This window comes from Pongo abelii, chromosome 5 (assembly GCF_028885655.2).
Source record: "Pongo abelii isolate AG06213 chromosome 5, NHGRI_mPonAbe1-v2.0_pri, whole genome shotgun sequence".
NCBI classification, from domain to species: domain Eukaryota; kingdom Metazoa; phylum Chordata; class Mammalia; order Primates; family Hominidae; genus Pongo; species Pongo abelii.
Window position 1 is genome coordinate 145,971,991 of NC_071990.2, and position 19,360 is coordinate 145,991,350.

At 38.9% G+C, this 19,360-nt stretch overlaps 1 protein-coding gene across 8 annotated transcripts in view; it reads left to right on the plus strand.

Annotated features, from left to right (window-relative positions):
* The window catches only part of UTRN (utrophin), a 573,989-nt gene that overhangs the window by 124,565 nt on the left and 430,064 nt on the right, over positions 1 to 19,360 (plus strand). For all 8 annotated transcript variants that reach the window (XM_063724628.1, NM_001372253.1, XM_024247835.3 and 5 more), the window contains 4 exon segments: positions 12,717 to 12,809; positions 14,389 to 14,466; positions 14,826 to 14,918; positions 17,144 to 17,316. In XM_063724628.1, coding sequence (XP_063580698.1) covers positions 12,717 to 12,809; positions 14,389 to 14,466; positions 14,826 to 14,918; positions 17,144 to 17,316 — 437 coding nt within the window.

Sequence of the window (19,360 nt, forward strand, 5' to 3'; positions counted from 1 at the left end):
TTTGTTCTTGTTGCTCTTTGTTTTGTTTTCATTCAATTTGAATTTTTAAAATTTGATTTTTGTCTCAAAATTGTTTGTAAAATGAATTTCACCTTGGTTGAAACTAAAAACAAGTGATTAAAATTAAAACTGTCAAGTATTATTTAATATGCTATGCTTTGATGAGTACCTAATAAAGGGTTTTGATTCAGCCTATTGGTATTCATAATTGTGAAGCAAATTTGGTAGTCTTTGTAATTGATGATCAGTTTAGAAATTGATCAACTGGGAGGAAATGACTTTTCACCCTTCACTTAGGAAGGAGTGAGCAGGACCACCTTCCTTGTGCTTTTCCATTCAGCCTCTTGTGGCTCCACCATCTCTAGCTTCAGAGATGGGCTCTGGTGGTGCAGGGAAGTGTGGGCTTATGCCAGGGTGGGAAGTAAGGTATCAAGAGGGGATTGCTGAGAGGTGGTGGTTGAGGGGAGAGAATCTCTATCTATTACACAGAGCAAGGAGACACTGGACCCATTTCCAGCTGTATCTGGCCTGGGAAGCTTTTAGCTGCAATTGCCACAGGTAACCATCCACCAGCCATGAGTGGAGTCACACTTAGGGGGAAGCTGACATTTATTTTTGTTACTATATGTTGGAGAAATAAAAAACCCTGCCAACACTGGTATCTCTGGGTACCAACATAGAATACAGAGAAAACACAATTTACAATTAAGTGTGCATGTATGGTTAAGTGCATGCAGGCAGTTGGCTAAAGACGTCAAAGTCTGGACAGAATTTCACACAAATATTCAGTAAAGTGGGAGAAAGAACAATGAACAGTTGTCTCTGTGAGAGACAACTAGATGTGCCTTGTTGTGATGGTCTCTTGTCCACCTTCTCAACAACTCCTGTGTTTAACTTAGCTTGAAAAACTGGAGACTGGATTTATCTATTTCCTGACCAAAAAAATTGGGTCTATTTTGTTTTAAGGAGACACCCTAAGGGAAGGGAAGGAGCAGTGTACCTGCCTCTCCTTTATATATATTGAACAAAGGGACTTTGATTTTATTTACCTTTACGCTATCATAATCAGTGCTGTTACCAGTGCCTCACCCTAGTCTCATGGAAGCCTATCTTTTGAAGGACTGCCTTCTTCAAACATTTCTACTGTATTGCCAGTTGTGTATACATGGAATAAGCTATATTGTTTCCTGAGTTTGCCAACAGACCTTGCCTGGTATGCATAAGGAGTCAGAGCTTTTTATTTAGGTATTTATGTTATTTGTTTTATTTCCATAGGTTCTGGGGGGGAACAGGTCGTGTTTGGTTACATGAGTAAGTTCTTTAGCAGTGATTTGGTGAGATTTTGATGCACCCATCACCCAAGCAGTATACACTGTACCCAATTTGTAAAATTTTATCCCTCACCCCCACTCCCACCCGCACCCCCCCCCACCAGGTCCCCAAAGTCCATTGTGTCATTCTTATACCTTTGGATCCTCACAGCTTAGCTCCCACTTATGAGTCAGAACATATGATGTTTGGTTGCCCATTCCTGAGTTACTTCACTTAGAATAATGGCCTCCAGTTTCATCCAGGTTGCTGCAGATACCATTATTTCATTCCTTTTTGATGGCTGAATAGTATTCTGTGGTGTGTATATGTGTGTGTGTGTATATATATATACACACCACAATTTCTTTATTCACTCATTGATCGATGGGCATTTGGGCTGGTTCCATATTTTTGCAATTGCAAATTGTGCTGCTATAAACATGCGTGTGCAAGCATCTTTTTGGTATAATGGCTCCTTTTCCAAATGCCTACCTCTGATGGGCATTTGGGCTGGTTCCATGTTTTTGCAATTGTGAATTGTGCTGCTATAAATATGCATGTGCAAGCATCTTTTTTGTATAATGACTTCTTTTCCTCTGGGTTGATACCCAGTAATGGGATTGCTGGATCAAATGGTAGTTCTACTTTTAGTTCTTTAAGGAATCTCCACGCTGTATTCCATAGTGGTTGTACTAGTTTACATTTCCAGCAGCGTTCCCTTTTCACTGCATCCTCGCCAACATCTATTGGTTTTTGATTTTTTGATTATAGCTATTCATGCAGGAGTGAAGTGGTATCGCATTGTGGTTTTGATTTGCATTTCCCTGATCATTAGTGATGTTGAGCATTTTTTCATATTCTTGTTGCCCATTTATATATCTTCTTTTGAGAATTGTCCATTCATGTCCTTAGCCCATTTTTTTTTTTACTTGCTAATTTGGAGTCAGAGCTTATTCAACCTCCAGACCTAAGCTGATTGTCCGTGGAGTACGCTAGTGGCCCCTGCCTCTGGCTGCCAGGTATCTGAGCCCCACAGTGGTTTCTTATCATCCCAGATTTTATCATCACTATACCGGTAACTTACCAAAATTGAGGTAAACATTCTGTTACATATCTGTATGACTTGTGATTCCCTGAAAGATATTACTTGGTTTGGCATGTGTTTTACAGTATTTTATAGTTCTGAAGGTAGGTGCACATTTACTGATTCAGAGTGTTCTCTGCACATTTACAGTGAACACTGTAAATCATTGCTCTGTAGTTAATGTGGCATACTCTGTGATGACCGGCACCATCTGTTTCTCTTGTCTCTCTCTCTTCCTCTTCTTCTCTCCCTCCCTCCTTTCAAGCAGGCTTCTAAATGGAATCTTTTTCAATTCTTAGCAACTTGTGCTGACCACCCAGAATTCTTAAAGAGGACGGCTGAGAGATCTGCACTCACTAATTGTTTAAGTGACTGGAGCACATTTTGCTGGTTTTCTGTCGTCGAGGTGTGGAAGGAACTCATTAGGCATTATTGCAGTGCCCTCATTTTGCTTTCAGTCTTCTCTGTGGAAAGCAATGCTGTGTTTGTTCTTTTACCACAGAGTTGAATCATAAAAGTAAATACTAAATATCATACAGTCTTCATTTCATTGATTAAGCTACACATTTTATAATTGAGATGAACCTAATTTTATTGTTTTGCTTAATCTTGACTGGAGACAGCATTCTTTTTAAAACATCTATTATTTGTTTTATGCAATAATACATAAACTTTGTAAAAATTAGATAAATCAGTAAATCCAAAGAAAATTGTTCAAACTACTTTCAATTCCACCATCAAGAGAAAAAGTGTGGCATTTTGTTGTATAATGGTTTAAAAATGTATTATCATATAAATATATTATCATTAACTAAGATGATGTACATAGTGCTTACTGATGCATTATTGATTATTAAGAAATTGAAGAATTACAAGAATGTAAAAGATGCTACATTTGTGTCAGTGTTGAGATTGGGGTTCATGAGTTAAAGATTCTAATTTGAAAAGATTTAGAAATGTTGCATTAAATTATTTCTTTTTGAATTTTTAAATTAACCAACTTCTTGCAAAAAACAGATGAGGAGGGAGAGAGAGAGACCATAAAATTTACAATGTTATCAGATGCTTGGGCATCATTTTGAACTATCAGGGGCATCAGATTAATCTCAGATTAATCTGAGGAGAGTGTGAATATATTATGGTATATACACTATATATGTTTGTGTGTATATATATATATATACACACTATACACACACACACACACATAGACACACAGTAAACAATGAGACTAGTAATTGAATTAAATAGAGTGTCTCAAATCCTGTTTTGAAAATAGGGTGTAAATAAATAATAGAATAATCAGTGTCAAAGGGCTCAAATTTGTTATTCGTTTGTAAGATGACACTCATCAGACGCGTTACTTTTGAAAGCATTTAAAATCTGTGATCTTCCAACTGTTTTTATTATATGCAGTTGTAACTTGATTGCTTCTAATGGGTTTAGGTAAGTCATAGGACAGATTCTGTCTCCCTGCTATATCTGTTTCTTTGTACAATTTTGGCAGCACCAAGCTAGATTTGCAAATTCACCTTAACGTGTTTGCCATATTATGTTAGTACTGTTTTTTGTTTAAATCTACAGTCACGTGTCGCATAAGGATGTTTTAGTCATTGATGGACCACATATATGATGGTGGTCCCAGAAGATGATAATGAAGCTGAAAAATTCCCATAGCTTAGTGATGCTGTAACTGTTATAAGGGCATAGCACAATGCCATTTACTCGAGTGAATTAGTCTGTTCTTATGCTGCTACTAAAGACATACTTGAGACTGGTAATTTATAAAGGAAAGAGGTTTAATTGACCCACAGTTCCACATGGCTGGGGAGGCCATGGTGAGAAGCAAAGGAGGAGCAAAGTCACGTGTTGCATGGCAGCAGGCAAGAGAGAGAGCATGTTCAGGGAACTAACCATCAGATCTCATGAGACTTGCTCACTATCGTGAGAACAGCACAGGAAAGACCTGCTCCCATGATTCACTTATCTCCCACTGGGTCCCTCCCACGACATGTAGGAATTATAGGAGCTACAATTCGAGGTTTGGGTGGGGACACAGCCAAACCGTATCATCAGGTATTTGTGGTGATGCTGTCGTAAACAAACCTACTGTGCTGCCAGTTGCAGAAATGTCTAGCACATACAATTATGTACAGTACATAATACTTGGTAGTGATAACCAACAACTATGTTACTGGTTTATGTATTTATTATAATTTTATCATTATTTAATTAATTTATTTTCAGATAGAGTCTTGCTCTGTTGCCCAGGCTGCAGTGGTGGTACAATTATGGCTCACTGCAACCTCTACCTCCCCTGTTCAAGCGATTGTTCTGCCTCAGCTTCCTGAGTAGCTGGGATTACAGGCACGTGCCACCGTGACTGGCTAATTTTTGTATTTTTAGCAGAGACAGGATTTCACCATATTGGCAGGCTGGTCTCAAACTCCTGACCTCATGATCTGCCCGCCTTGGCCTCCCAAAGTGCTGGGATTGCAGGTGTGAGCCACTGTGTCTGGTCCATTATTTTAGAGGGTACTCCTTCTACTCATTAAAAAAAAAGTTAACTATAAAACAGCCTCAGGCAGTTCCTTCAGGAGGTGTCCCAGAGGAAGGCATCGGTGTCATAGGAGATGACAGCTCCATGTGTGTTATTGCCCCTGAAGACCTTCCAGTGGGACAAGATCTGGAGGTGGAAGACAGTGATATTGTTGATCCTGACCCTGTGTAGGCCTAGGCTACTGTGTATGTTTGTGTCTTAGTTTTTGACAAAAAAGTTTAAAAACTAAAACAATACAGTTTTAAAAATTGAAAAAGGCTTATAAAATAAGGACAAAATGAAACAGAATATTCTTGCACAGATGTGTGATGTATTTGTGTTTTAAGCTGTGTTATTATAAAAAAGTCAAAAAGTTAAAGAAATTGAAAAGTTTATAAAGTAAAAAAGTTATGGTAATCTAAGGTTTATTATCGAAGAAAGGAAAATATTTTAAAAATAAATTTAGTGTAGCCTAAGTGTACAGTGTTTATAAGGTCAACAGTAGTATACATAATGTCCTAGGCCTTCACATTCATTTACCACTCACCCAGAGCAATTTCTAGTCCTGTAAGTGCCATTCATGTTAAGTGTTCTATACAGGTGTACTATATCTTTTTTTTTTTTTCTTTTGAGACGGAGTCTCTCTCTGTTGCCCAGGCTGGAGTGCAGTGGCGCAGTCTTGGTTCACTGCAACCTCCACCTCCCAGGTTCAAGCAATTCTCCTGCCTCAGCCTCCTGCATAGCTGGGATTACAGGTGTGCACCACCACAACCAGCTAATTTTTATGTTTTAGGAGAGACTGGGTTTCACCATGTTGGCCAGGCTGGTCTCCAACTCCCAACCTCAGGTGATCCACCCGCCTCGGCCTCCCAAAGTGCTGGGATTACAGGCATGAGCCATTGTATCCAGCCTAAAATCTTTTATATCATATTTTGGCTGTACCTTTTCTGTGTTTAGATACATAAATACTTACTATGTGTTACAGTTGCCTGCATTATTCAGTACAGTAGCATGCTCTATAGGTTTGTAGCCTAGGAGTGATATGCTATACCATCTAGCCTCAGTATGTTGTAGGCTATTCCATCTCGGTTTGTGTAAATATACTCTATGATGTTTGCACAATGATGAAATCACCTAAGGATGCATTTCTCTGAATGTATCCCTGTCCTTAAGTGACTCATGACTGTATTTGGAGTCTGAGTGCCGTGAAGTCAAGAGCTGCTTTCACCAGCCTTGGTTTTCGCATACTGTATGACAGAAAGTAGGCACTGATCTATCTCTCTACTGGAAAATCCAAGGCCCAATTCTGCTTCTGATTTGTTATTGATACAAAGAATTAGAATTTCACTCTTTTAAGAAATCCAAACTGCACTTTCTAAATCTTACTTTCTTATTCAAATTTTTATAGATTTTTTTCTATTACTACCACTGTTGCTGAAAAACATGATCTGTGATAGAAATATTAATAATTGTGCTTTGGGAGTATTGAAGTAGGGTAAGAATAATACAGTATCAGATCAGAGAGAGGGTGGGACCAGATCTCACAAGATTTTTATTTGGAGTTTGGATTGGATTTGCCTGTAATGGACACCCATTAGGGTAAATCAGGGAAATGACACAATGTGGTCTGCACATTAAAATTGGAATTATTCTGGCTCTTACTTAGAAGCAAAGAGATCAGTTGGCTGGAGCTGGAGTTCAGGCAATAGATAATGGCGGTTTGGGCTAGAGTTGACACAGTGACCATGGTAAGAAGTGGTCATGTTTGGGATGTGTTTTTGGAAGTGGAAGGACAGGGCTTGTGGGTGGGTTAGAGGTGGAGAAGAAGTGAAAGGAAATGAATCAGGAATGACTCCTTTGTTTTTGGCCTGAGCAAGAGTCATGATTTCTTGATATATGATGTATTTGCAATTAATCATATTCTGTAGTCCGTGTGTGTGTGTGTGTGTGTGTGTGTGTGTGTGTGTGCGCGCATATTTGTGTGTGGCCTTTCTCCAGAGTTGACCAGTTCCTTAAGGCATTCCTCTTTGATTAATCCTATATTTCACCTATATGTGGTCATGCTCTATGCAGAAATTGCTCATCGGTCACCCTATGACCTGGTGTGCCTGTAGACAAGATCTATTTGTTTAGCACAGTGTTTTAGGAAATTACAGTTATCAGGAGATTATACATATAAATTCAGATTTCCACCTTCTTTTTGAAAATGACAAGTTCTGCCCACAGTGAACCTGAATTCCCATATGGCCACACTTAGCTAGAACTGAGCAGGAGCTGCCACTTGAGCCTGCAGAGCCAGCTGATTCTCCAGATGTGCCTGGGGCCCATCAGGTTTGCTTCCCTCAAATGTGTCATCACTGCAGTTGTTTGCAGCCCTTGCTCCCCGCTAGACCCCCCTGGCTTCTCCCCATGCATTGTGATGACCGTTTGCCTTTGTGCTCTAACATTTTAAAATCCAGCAGCAGTAGGGTCCCAGCTGCAAGTATGAATGCTGGTCTCACTTGTCAAAATGGTGATGGTAGAGGGAGATGAGACTTGGGGACAGCCAAAGCTGGCCACACTAGGGCTGTAGTATCTGTCATCTAGAGTCGTGTCATGTGGTTGTTTAATTTTTTTAAAGTTAAATGTGACCCAAGGCTTATATACCCTTCAAGTTCAAGACTGTTCATTTATACCATTTTGTATTTATTGGAAAACTATGGAAACTCTCTTGAGAATAAGGAGAATGACCTGAACTTGGCATTTCTGCAGGGCCAAGCACAAAGGAGGTATTCACTAAATATTTGTCCAAATGCATTATTCAACTGTATTCTCTTTGTCAGAGAAGTCTCTGCAAATGAGTCTTTGCAAAGACTTCAAAATCGAAATAAGAGGTTAACTGTCAGGGTGAATCAGTTTTTATTTTTATTCATAGATGACTTCTGACATTTCCAAGCTGTTTTGCAGAGTGGATCCCAAGTTTACAGCTTGTGATACCAAAGCACTAGACACGCTTTAAAGTGGTGTACTAGGAAAAAATAGTCTGCATTTTGAATTCATCAAAATATAGTATATATCTTGTTGCTCTCTTTGGGAGGCCACTAAATATATCCCACCCACTCCAGTGATTAACTATTTTTTTCCCTACGTATCCCAGTCTAGTAATGAAATATTTTCTTCCCTATCTGTCCTAGTCCTGTGCCTTCATAATTTTAGTAGCAGTATAGCACAGATGTTGAAAACATAGATTTAGAGCCAGATTTTGTGGTATCAGATCCTGGTTCTGCCTCTCATTTGTTAAGTCACCTCCACATCAGTTTCTTCACCTGTAGAATGAAGATGATGATGCTGTTTTTCTCGAAATACTATTATAAGGGAATAAATAATACATCTAAATAATACAACTAAATCTTTATAAGTCTCTTAGAACATATCTGATACATAGTAAATGCTTGCTATAATTATGTCTAAGAACATTTCATATTTCTACTGCCTATTTGCATATGGCCTATGAGCTAAGATGGTTTTTACAGCTTTAGGTGGTTGCAAAAAAATCAAAAGAAGAGTAATATTTTGTGACATGTGGGAATTATGTGAAATTCAAATTTTAGTGTCTACAAACAAAGTTTTATTGGAAGATAGTCATTCCAATTGGTTTATTTGTTTATGTACTGTCTATGGCTGCTTTCACTTTACAACAAAAGGTAGTTAATTGTTTTTGAATGAGATGTGTTTCTGCAGCTCATCATATGACATATTAATGAAACCTGAGACTTGTGAGATCTTTCTCTGTGAATTGACACTACCATGTTCTCATGTTCAGGGCCTGCTTTTGCCTTCCTGCCTGAGATGAAGAAATGCTTAGTTGTTGTCTCAGTCCTTTCAGATATTGTTGATATTTTATTACACTTTTCTGCCGATAGAAAACACTAAAGTTATGCTTGTGATATAGTCACATCAACCATTTAATGAACATCTGTCATCTTAGTTTTTAACAGGTGAACAAATAGACGCAGAAAGGCCAAGTAACTTGCCCAAAGTTCTATGGCCAATAAGAGGCCTCTTGTTTACAGATGAGGTCATTGATGGACATCCATAATTATTTATAATATGAATAAATATTTATATTTCTTTTTTTTTTTTTTCGAGATGGAGTCTCACTCTGTCACCCAGGCTGGAGTGCAGTGGTGTGATCTTGGCTCACTGCAAGCTCTGCCTCCCAGGTTCACGCCATTCTCCTCCCTCAGCCTCCTGAGTAGCTGGGACTACAGGAACCCGCCACCACTCCTGGCTAATTTTTTTTTTTTTTTTTTTTTTTTTGTATTTTTAGTAGAGATGGGGTTTCACCATGTTAGCCAGGATGGTCTCGATCTCCTGACCTTGTGGTCTGTCCGCTTCGGCCTCCCAAAGTGCTGGGATTACAGGTGTGAGCCATTGTGCCTGGCCTATATTTCTTTTATATAATGCAGTTTTTTGTTGTTGTTGTTGTTGTTTGCTTGTTTTTTTGAGACAGAGTCCTTCTGTGTTGCCTAGGTTGTAGTGCAGTGGCATGCAGTCTCCGATTCCTGGGTTCAAGCAATTTTCCTGCCTCAGTCTCCCAAGTAGATTACCTGGGATTACAGGTGTGCGCCACCACACCCAGACATTTTTGTATTTTTAGTAGAGATGGGGTTTTGCCATGTTCGCCAGGCTGGTCTCGAATTCCTGCTCAAGTGATCCTCTCGCCTCGGCCTCCCAAAGTGCTGGGATTACAGACATGAGCCACCATGCCCAGCCAGTTGTTTTATATTATATTATTTTTTGGAAAGTGGAGAGTGGATTTGAGAAGGGTTACAGGCTGCCCAGGTGTTATATTAGCTGCCCTTGCCATCATCAGTATTTTCTAAGATCCTTTCTATGCCTGTATAACCCCATTTGTTTCTCCCATGCACTTTACCTATATATTTTTGCTATGCCTAAGACCTGAAAGTGAATTTGGTTATTTGTTGGCTATTTTGCAAAACTGTACTTCTGGTTGGGTGGGGGAGGGGGATTAGAGGTAGGCAGGTGACGAAGGCCACTTCTGCCCATTGCTTTTACTGACAGTGGGTAGCAAGTCCTCAGGGGACTTTCCCCTCAAGGGGAAATTACCCCTTACCAGGCTTCCTGAAGTTCTGCCTCTGGAAAGTGGCCCCTGCATCTTGCACATCTCTGTGTTATTTTGATTGATGGGGAAAATCTGTTTGTCCCTGAATCTATCGCTGCCTGTGAAAAAGGCAGCTGGGAACAGAAAAGCAGCTTTGTTTCAGATATGAATAAGTAACAGTGTATTCTTTACTGATTCTGTGGTGAAAACTTTACTGCACTTTCCCTCATCTGAAGTATATGAACAATGAAAAAGGCACATGCTAAAAATTATGAGTTGGCTATACCTAATACTTATTTAAAAACAGATAGAGAGAGGGGAACAAGGGTTGAAAAACTACCTACTGGGTACTGTATTCACTACTTGGGCAATGGGATCATTCGAGAGCCAAATCTTAGTGTCCCACAACATACCCATGTAACAAACCTGCATATGAACTCCCTGAATCTGAATTTTTAAAAAGATAATTAAATTATGCCTTGTAAAAAACTCAATAAAGTCTAATTCAAGGGTCAACTCCTGTCTGAAGCCCTTGCCCACTCCCTGGCTTGCAGTGATCTTGGGGTCTCTCTCCTCTGTGCTCCTATAGCACTAGCACACTTTTCTATTCCAGACCTTACACATTGCACCGTAATTATTATTTTCTAAAAAAGAGTATCTCTTCCACTGAATGGTAAGCTGCTGAGTGTGCAGACATATGGAATCTTTATTCATCTTTGTAATTCAGGTCTCTTCAGTTGCACGCGCGTGTGCACACACAGACACACACACACACACAATAAAAACAGATAAGGAATCACAAGGGAAGGAAGGAAGGAGTAATGCCAAATTTTACGAAACTTCAGAATGGCTCCTTCTTCCCCCTCCATTTCAAACTCAGAGTAAAGTTTTGCTTCATATGAATGATATGTATATATTTTTTAAAGTGAGAAATGAAGAAGATAAAAGAAGTATTGGTTAAAAAATATCTATTATTGACAGGAAGTAGGACTGTTAATCTCTGTGGAGATTTTATTATACAAGGCAGTAATTTGATACAAGATAATACAACATTTATTAAATATCACATTGTATTCTATAGTTCTCAGGGCATTTTCTTATAATATTCTATTATTTGATCTTTACAGTGACTTTTGATTTAAAAGGTTAGGTAGCTGAGCCTGGTTCACCAGGTAGTTAAAGGTCAAACTGGACTTAAAGCCGAGGCTTCCTGATTTTCTGTGCGGTGATCACCCCATTGCATAATAATTCATTGTATCACAGACAGGCAAGGATCTACCAAACTTACAGTGAATGGAGTGGGATTTTCTGGCATCAGACACTAGAGCAGGATTATCTGTGGGAGTTGATGCTATTTATCAGGAACAAGAGTTTAGAAATTCTATAAGCTTTGTAAGTTAAAATCTTGGACTGGTACTAGTTTTAAGCACAAAAAGTATTTAATTGTTAAGCCCAAAGTGCCTTAAGTGTTAAGAAATTAATAACCAGAAATACAGACTGAACACCTCAGTCCTGAAATTGATGACCAAATCACATGCTCCCATAATGGAAAGGCTGGAAGACGTTGTCACACTGTGATGTGAGATGCAGTGACGAAGTGACAGTCCTCATACTTTTAGTTGGCCTCTGCACCCGGATGTTGTAGGCTCATTTACATTTTTAATGCGTCTCATTATCATTGCTTTCTCAGGAACATATACCATACTCAAGGCCTATTATTTTGTCGTTTATTGTTCTTTCTTCCACTTTACTATATATTTGTGTGAAATTATGTGCAGACTTTGTATTTTTTTTTTTTTTTTGAGATGGAGTCTTGCTGTGTTGCCCAGGCTGGAGTGCAGTGGCGCGATCTTGGCTCACTGCAACCTTCACCTCCTGGGTTCAAGCAATTCTCCTGCCTCAGCCTCCCGAGTAGTTGGGATTGCAGGTGCCTACCACCATGCCCAGCTAATTTTTGTATTTTTACTAGAGATGAGGTTTCACCATATTGGCCAGGCTGGTCGCAAACTCCTGAGCTTGCCTCGGCCTCCCAAGTGCTGGAATTACAGGCATGAACCACGATGCCCAAAGGCCTATCTATGTTAACAACAGCTTGATTTGCTTTCTTTGTAAGGAAAAATGCAATTTATTTCAGCTTAAAATATTCTTCGTGGGATTTGAAAATTTCTGTATTTGTACTTGTTCTTTCTATAAAAGACAAATTTGGGCCAGGTGCAGTGGCTCACGCCTGTAATCCCAGGACTTTGGGAGGCCGAAGTGGGCAGATCATGAGGTCAGGAGATCGAGGCCATCCTGGCTAACACGGTGAAACCCCATCTCTACTAAAAATATAAAAAATTAGCTGGGCGTGGTGGCGGGCGCCTGTAGTCCCAGCTACTCTGGGAGGCTGAGGCAGGAGAATGGTGTGAACCCTGGAGGCGGAGGTTGCAGTGAGCTGAGATAACGCCACTGCACTCCAGCCTGGGCGACAGAGTGAGACTCTGTCTAAAAAAAAAATAAAATAAAATAAAAACAAAATAAATAAATAAAACCCCCCAAAAGACAAATTTGGATAGTCTGCAGATCATCCACAACATTTTAATTGAGCAAAAAATGAAGCCACTCATTTATTTGCCAGGTATATATGGAGTTTCTGCTGTTGGCATACCCCATATTTTATTTGTGTTTTTCTTTTACAGAGTGGGAAACCACCCATCAATGATATGTTCACAGACCTCAAAGATGGAAGGAAGCTATTGGATCTTCTAGAAGGCCTCACAGGAACATCACTGGTGAGCAAGTCATCTTTGTAAACAATGGAGTCTCCGGTCATTACTGATACTTGATGACTCACTGTGGGTACCCATTAAAGTGAAAGTATCCATTTTACTTTACATTCAAATGTAAAGGCTGAAATTCAGAACATTTTTAACAAAGCATTTTAATGAGTGCTTTGATACAACAACATTTTGGCTCTTCTGAGGGCTCTGTTTTTATTGAAGATAAAATTACCTTAAATGTTTATTGCTCTGAGACAGCCCAGGATGAGAGAATTACAAAAAAGATTGAATTTATAGAGAGGACACAATGTTTTGAACAGTAGAGTCTGGAGACAAACACATTTAAGAGTTAACTATTTTTAAAAATAGTTGTTAAGGCTGGGCGCGGTAGCTCACGCCTGTAATCCTAGCACTTTGGGAAGCCGAGGTGGGCGGATTGCCTGAGCTCAGCAGTTCAAGACCAGCCTGGGCAACATGGTGAAACCCCATCTCTACTAAAATACAAAAAATTAGCTGGGCGTGGCGGCATGTGCCTGTAATCCCAGGTACTCAGGAGACTGAGGCCAGGAGAATTGCTTGAACCCAGGAGGCGGAGGTTGCAGTGAGCCGAGATTGCGCCACTGCACTCCAGCCTGGGCAACAGAGCGAGACTCTGTCTCAAAAAAAAAAAAAAAAAAGTTGTTAAAAACTATGACATCTATTTTTGATTCAGATTTTCAGGATTATATTTTGTTGATTTATTTTTTAATTACAACTCTATTATTTTATGTGTAGGGTACTCCGAACTCATGCAGATAAAACTGCCAATGAAGAGGATGCATTTATGGGTACAAATGTTAACTCTAGAGGTAGAATTACTATCACAGTACAGAGAGATGCACTCCTGAAGATGAATTTCTTTCTGGCAGAAGTGTGGGATGTCATTCTCTCCCTTTGCTCTCCAGGTGGTGGGTAGACAACTGTTAGACAGGCTGATCCCTCTCTCAGATAAGGTTCTGGCCAGTGAAGTAGAAAGAAGCTACATAGGTTATCTTTCCCCAGATGGGAATTCCCTGCCTTCCGAGGACTCTTGCAATGCTACCTGGAGCCTGAGATGGTGCCTCTTAATCCTCCTTGCTCTGTTCACATCTGTGCAGAATAAAGAGGACACAATTTCTCTAAAATCCTTCTGCAGCCAGACCAATTGAGAGAAAGGAAGCTTTGTTCATAGAGCGCTGGTTTCCAAACTTGTCTGCACATTAGAACTACAGGCAATCTTTTAAAAATCCCAAGTCCAGACCACACCCTAGACCCATGAATCCACGCTCTTTGGGGGTGGGGTTGGACAGAGGGATTGGTGTTTTTATGAAGCTGCCTAGATTTCAATGTGCATGCAAGTTAGGGAACTGGTATCTTAAGATGTTGTTAGTTAAGGGATTTTCATACTGTAAACACCAGCTTCCAGGGTGGTAACCTGAGACCTCAGCCAGAGCTCCTGCCTCTGAGGGGCCCTGTACGCTGAGCTTCACCTCTATGTGTGTCTCAATGTTAGTGTTAGTCAGGCATATGGAGGGACAATCAGTTTTACTTGCTTTTGTGTTTTATTTTCCAGCCAAAGGAACGTGGTTCCACAAGGGTACATGCCTTAAATAACGTCAACAGAGTGCTGCAGGTTTTACATCAGAACAATGTAAGCGTGTAATGTGAGTTTTGGGGGTCTGTGCTGCCATCAGCATGATTTATTGTGAAACTCACCGACTGCTTGATGCATTGGCATCCACTGATTCTTGCAAACATTTTTTCTTATGAGAAATATTGAACTTTTTCTGTGTGTGAAGAAACAGTCATGTGCTTTTTCTGATGGCTATATTGATCTGTGGTATAAATAATACATTTTTGAGATTTAAGCTTACCTGATTCTCTAAAATGAAATTTCTCTTATCTCTCACTTATACTGCTGTCCAAATGTGCTAAAATAAAAACCTGGAGTTCTGTGAAGAAATTGTCTTAAAAGTGTTTTTGTTTCTGTTTTTTGTTTTGTCTTAATAGGTGGAATTAGTGAATATAGGGGGAACTGACATTGTGGATGGAAATCACAAACTGACTTTGGGGTTACTTTGGAGCATCATTTTGCACTGGCAGGTGGGGAAATTTCCAATCACTTTTTAACAGAGATGGAAAATGTATCGTCTGTCTTTTAGTTTCTTAAGGCTGCCGTAACCAAGTACCACAAGCTGCTTGTCTTGAACAACAGAAATTTGTTGTCTCCCAGTTCTGGAGGCCGGAAGTCCAAGATCAAGGCATCAGCAGAGTTGGTTTTTCCTGAGGGCTCTGAGGGAGACTCTGATCCAGGCCTTGCCCCCAAATTCTGGTGGTATGTCTGCAATTTTTGCAGTTCCTTGGCCTGTGATAACATAGCTCCAGTGCTGACGTGGCGTTCTCCCTGTGTGCATATCTGTCAAATTTCCTCTTTTTGTAAGGACATCAGTCATAGTGGATTTAGGACCCACCTTACTCCTGTATGACCTCATTCTAACTAGTGACATCTGCAATGACCTTATTTCCAAATAGAGCCTCTCTCTGAAGTACTGAGGGTTAGGACTTCAACATATTAATTTTAGAGAACATAATTCAACTCATAACAATTTTCAATGGAAGAGGCTGACAAAATGCCCTGTTTTCCTGGCATAGGAAAAAAAGTACCTACCTTTCTTATGTTAAATTTTAAAAATTGACATAAATCTAGAAAAGTTGCAGGAATAGTTCGAAGAATTCCCAAGTACCTTTTACTCACATTTCCTAAATGTTACCAGTTGTCTATATTTCATTTGTACTCTCTCTCAATCTGCCTAAAATATTTAGTGTGTATTTTCTAAAGCCATGGCATTTTCCTAAAAACAAGAACTCTCTTATGTAAACACAATAGCATATTGGTATTATAATAATATGAGATGTAAAATATTGATATTTAAAATGCCAATTATTGATTATTAAATATGAAGACTTAGTATATACTTATTAAAATCAAGAAAATAACATTGAAATAATACAATTATGTAATCTACAGATCTTAAGATTTTGTCAGTTGTCCCAATAATATCCTTAGTAGCAAAATAAAATCTGAGATGATGCATTACATTTATTTTTCATGTCTCTTTAGTCCTCTTTAATCTGGAAGTTTTTGAGTCTTTGTATTTCATGATATTGATATTTTTGAAGAGTGCTGGCCAGTTATTTTGTAGAATGTCTCTCTCGGTGGGCTTGGGCTTGGCTGAGCTTTCCTTATGATTAAGTTCAGGTTGTTCACTTTTGGCAGGGACGTCACAAAAGTGACGTGAGTTCTTCTTAGTGCATCATATCGGGGATAGGTGAAGTCCATTAGTTCTTTTTCTGGCAGTGTTAACTTTGATTGTTTGGCTAAGGTGGTATTTACCAAGTTTCTTCCCTGTAAATTGACTACCCTTTGTTATTAAAAGTATCAGGTGAGGATATACTTTGAGACTGTATAAATATTTAGTTTTTATCAAACTTTTATTCATTAGTTTCAGCACCCATAATTTTTGCCTGGACCAGCTATTATTATGATGCTTGATAGATAATGATTTTCTAATTTCATTAATCCTTCTACATTAGTTGGCTTTCTACTTGTAAGGAAGAGCTTCCCCTCGTTTCTTGTTTCTCTATCTTATCTCTCTCTCCATTCATTTATTCATTTGTCTATCAGTATAGATTCATGGACATTTGCATAGGTTTATAATCTTTTACTAGCACTCATTTCAGTGTTCAAGTCGTCCTAGATTTGGCCAGTGTGAGCCCCTTAAATTGGCTCCTGTGTCCCTTAGATAGATCTATGTTATTCTTTGAGCACTTTCATAGAACATATTTACTAATTTAGAATAATAATATAAAATGTTAGTTCTAGAGTATAATTGTGATTGCAATCAGGAAAGATACTTTATTTTGTAGTCACTCAAAAGTTTTTCCTTTCTCATTTTTGTAGAAAATAAAATTTTTTTAATTGAAAAGGTCTTTGTAAACACATAGAGTTCAAATATGACTTTCTATGACTATGAAAGTTATGTTTATTGTAAGCAAACATAGTACAAGTATTGCTTTTAAGATATAGAAAACACAGTAATGTATAAAAGTGAGGTAAAAATCACCTCAAATTCTAGTCCCCCAAAATAATCACTGTTAAAATGTATTGCTCTAGTGTCTACAGAAAAATCTGAAGTAAAATGAATGCCAGTTACCCGCTCCATAATGGTTAATTAGTGCAATATTGCTTTTTCAAGGACTTCATTGAAGTAAATTGAAGTAAATTATTGAAGTATTAGTTATAGACAGGCCTGGTTTCTCTTATATAGGTGAAAGATGTCATGAAGGATGTCATGTCGGACCTGCAGCAGACGAACAGTGAGAAGATCCTGCTCAGCTGGGTGCGTCAGACCACTAGGCCCTACAGCCAAGTCAATGTCCTCAACTTCACCACCAGCTGGACAGATGGACTCGCCTTTAATGCTGTCCTCCACCGACATAAGTGAGACATTACTCTATCTAGAAGTGGGCTTTACAAATTCGTGTCTCCTCTCTGTCCCTTTGCTGCCACCACTACTCCCTGAAGCCCCTTCTCCAGTCCCACTGCTCTCCTTTCTGCACATGTTCTACCAAAACCTTCAGAAAAGAAATATCGGCTGGGCGCGGTGGCTCACGCCTGTAATTCCAGCACTTTAGGAGGCCGAGGGGGGCGGATCACGAGGTCAGGAGATGGAGACCATCCTGGCTAACACGGTGAAACCCTATCTCTACTAAAAATACAAAAAATTAGCCGGGCATGGTGGCGCATGCGTGTAGTCCCAGCTACTCGGGAGGCTGAGGCAGGAGAATGACGTGAGCCCAGGAGGTGGAGCTTGCAGGGAGCGGATATCGCGCCACTGCACTCCAGCCTGGGCGACAGAGCGAGACTCCGTCTCAAAAAAAAGAAAAAAGAAAAAAGAAAAGAAATATGGAAGAAAACTACCCATGAAGTTTTGATTTCCTTAGGACTTAAATGCCACAATACAAGGTCCATAGTTTCTCCTGCATTTTTTTGAATTTAAAAAATATGAAATAATTCACATAGTTCAACCCCACTCATTCAGCACTGAGAATGTATACAAAAAATTGTGTTAGCTTTTCTTCTCATACGGAAAGTAAAACTCTGTAAATTTAATGCATTACCAATTAAAAATAGCCAAATTTTCTTTAATGAAACTTGTGAACAGATTCTAATTATATAAAAGACGAGGCCCAAGAATAGCCAGTAGACTTCTAAGAACCAGGCTGAAATACTTTCCAAAAAGAAACCCAAACTATGAAGCTATATTAATTAAGACTATGCAGTACTATCAATACACGCCAATATAAGCTGAACCACATGAAATTGCCGATACGTGAGTGTTTTTGCTATATAAGAATGGCGTTTTCATATGGTTCAACCTAATAAAATTAAGAACTCAGAAATTGCTCCATTATACAGGAAAATCTGATATACGCTTGAGCTGACATTGCAGATTAATAGATGGTTTGGACAATTGATTACCCATATACAAATAAATGTATTGGATCTTTACTTCACCACACTAAAAAAAAAAATAATGATTTCTACATGGATCAGGGATTTAAATGCCAAAGGCAAAATTTGTTGTGTTTTATTGTTGTTGTAAATGATTACTTTTCTCAAGTTTCATTTCCTCTGTTTTTTTTTTTTTGCTGGTATATAAAAGTGCAATGGACTTTTCTACATCTTATATCCGGAAACTTAATCAGTTCTTACAAATTTTAGTAAGTTTGTCTCTGTAGATTGTAGGTTTTTTGGGGGAGGAGGGATTAGAATGTCCTAGAATTATGATCCTTTTATTTCTTCTGTTTTCTTTTTTGTTCTCTGTTGTGCCTTGTCCTTCAATGCAATGTTGATTTGAATTGGTGATAGTGGGTAGAATTTTTGTTGTTGATAACAAAAGGAGTGCTTTTAGTGTTTTACCATAAGAATGATATTTTTTGTAGCTTTTTTGGTACACTTTTTATGAGGTTAAAGGAGGTTGCCCTAGGTTTTTAGTTGGTTAAGGGATTTTATCAAGAAACTGTAGAATTTTAGCTAATATGCCTTTCCATTTATTAATTAATCGATTCCACAAATATGTGTGGGGTGCCTTTTATGTGCTAGACACAGGGTATACAGCAAAGAACAAAACAGGCAAAAATCTTAGTTCTCCTGGAGCTTATGTTCCAACAGAGGGAGACAGACAATAATAAAGTTGTGTAGTATATAGAAATAGTACACACACTGAAGGAAAATACATCAGACAAGAGCAGAGGAGGCACCTGGCATAGGAGAGGCCAGTGGCTGCAGTGACCTGAGTGGGGGGAGTAATGGGAGATGAATTCAGGGAGGGAAGTGGGGGAAGTACATCCCAGAAGGTGGGTGGGTCTAACATGCAAGAACAGACACAGAATAAAGAAAATGATTAACTTTTGGATAAGTCAAAGCAACAATAATGTCCAATTTGTGAGATTAAAAGAAAATCAGGATAGAAATGAAATAC